Raw genomic sequence first — 1,712 nt, 5'->3', positions numbered from 1 at the left:
AAGAAGTCCGTGTGTCAAAAGAAAGATAACGCATACGTTTAAAGCACATATGGAATCATATTTGACGCGTGACGGATCCGCAAGGACCATTTATGTCCGCGTGACGCAACCGCGTGACAAGTATATGGAATCTTAGCTTCTGAGTCCAACTAGGTTGGAAATTTGGGCAATCTCAGATATTTAAAAATTAAAAGATTTAAAAAGACAGGAAGATAAACATTTCATTTGAAGTAAAAACAAGATTTTTTATAATTTATTTGTATTTTTCAGTGGGAGCTGTACCCGGTATGCCACCAGGACTTCCTCCCCCTGTATCAGCAGCCCCTCATATGGGAGTACCACCCCCAGCTCCTCATGTTAATCCAGCTTTCTTTCCCCCTCCTCACAGTTCTGCCCCTCCACCAGGAGCCATAGTAAGTACTAGACTTATTATTATTATACACAATACATTCTTCATGAGACAGTTAAATATTAGTGTTATAATTTGCCTTATTGCATACTGCATGAGACAGTTAAATATTAGTGTTATAATTTGCCTTATTGCATACTGCATGAGACAGTTAAATATTAGTGTTATAATTTGCCTTATTGCATACTGCATGAGACAGTTAAATATTAGTGTTATAATTTGCCTTATTGCATACTGCATGAGACAGTTAAATATTAGTGTTATAATTTGCCTTATTGCATACTGCATGAGACAGTTAAATATTAGTGTTATAATTTGCCTTATTGCATACTGCATGAGACAGTTAAATATTAGTGTTATAATTTGCCTTATTGCATACTGCATGAGACAGTTAAATATTAGTGTTATAATTTGCCTTATTGCATACTGCATGAGACAGTTAAATATTAGTGTTATAATTTGCCTTATTGCATACTGCATGAGACAGTTAAATATTAGTGTTATAATTTGCCTTATTGCATACTGCATGAGACAGTTAAATATTAGTGTTATAATTTGCCTTATTGCATACTGCATGAGACAGTTAAATATTAGTGTTATAATTTGCCTTATTGCATACTGCATGAGACAGTTAAATATTAGTGTTATAATTTGCCTTATTGCATACTGCATGAGACAGTTAAATATTAGTGTTATAATTTGCCTTATTGCATACTGCATGAGACAGTTAAATATTAGTGTTATAATTTGCCTTATTGCATACTGCATGAGCATTAAAAGGTACTCAAATTTAACTGTCCTTATTCCTCTTATTGCATTGATTAAATAGAGTTATTTCCCCTTATTCCACACTGCATCAGTAAACAGCACATTGTGATAACTTGCAATATTAGATTATTTATCTTTTTGTTAACTAGTCTAGTAGGCCAATACCGTTGTCCTGGCAAAATTTCCCTCATTGCACCCTGCATGGCGTTGTCTGTCTTCATAAGCCCACATGGTGCAGAAAAGTAGCATGTAAAACTGCATTCATTTCATTTGAAATAAAGTATTACTGTTCCCTCTATTGCACACTGCACAGTTAGTCCCCTTTCACCGTCTGTTATCATATTAATCTGTATTTTTTATTTTGTCGGCAACAAGCTTTTGCTAGTGTTTATGTTAAATAATGAATTGATTTGATATTTCAGCCTCCCCCTATACCGAATGCTGCAGATCCATATGGTAGACCACCCCCCACAGTTTACCCTGATCCTTATGGCCGACCCCCACCCTCGGATCGAGACAGGGAAAGAGACAGAGA

At 35.5% G+C, this 1,712-nt stretch overlaps 1 protein-coding gene across 1 annotated transcript in view; it reads left to right on the top strand.

The window, feature by feature from the left end:
- Positions 1 to 287: 287 nt before the first annotated feature.
- LOTGIDRAFT_166663 (hypothetical protein) overlaps positions 288 to 1,712 on the top strand; it is a gene marked incomplete at both ends in the record, with an annotated part of 13,961 nt that continues 12,536 nt past the window's right edge. The window contains one exon of the mRNA XM_009064084.1: positions 288 to 413. Within this exon, the coding sequence (XP_009062332.1) occupies positions 288 to 413 (126 nt within the window). The remainder of the gene's footprint in view (positions 414 to 1,712) is intronic.

This window comes from Lottia gigantea (genome assembly GCF_000327385.1).
Source record: "Lottia gigantea unplaced genomic scaffold LOTGIsca_60, whole genome shotgun sequence".
Lineage (NCBI taxonomy): Eukaryota > Metazoa > Mollusca > Gastropoda > Lottiidae > Lottia > Lottia gigantea.
The sequence above is the reverse complement of the archived record's forward strand: the minus strand, read 5'-3'. Positions and strand labels throughout refer to the sequence as shown.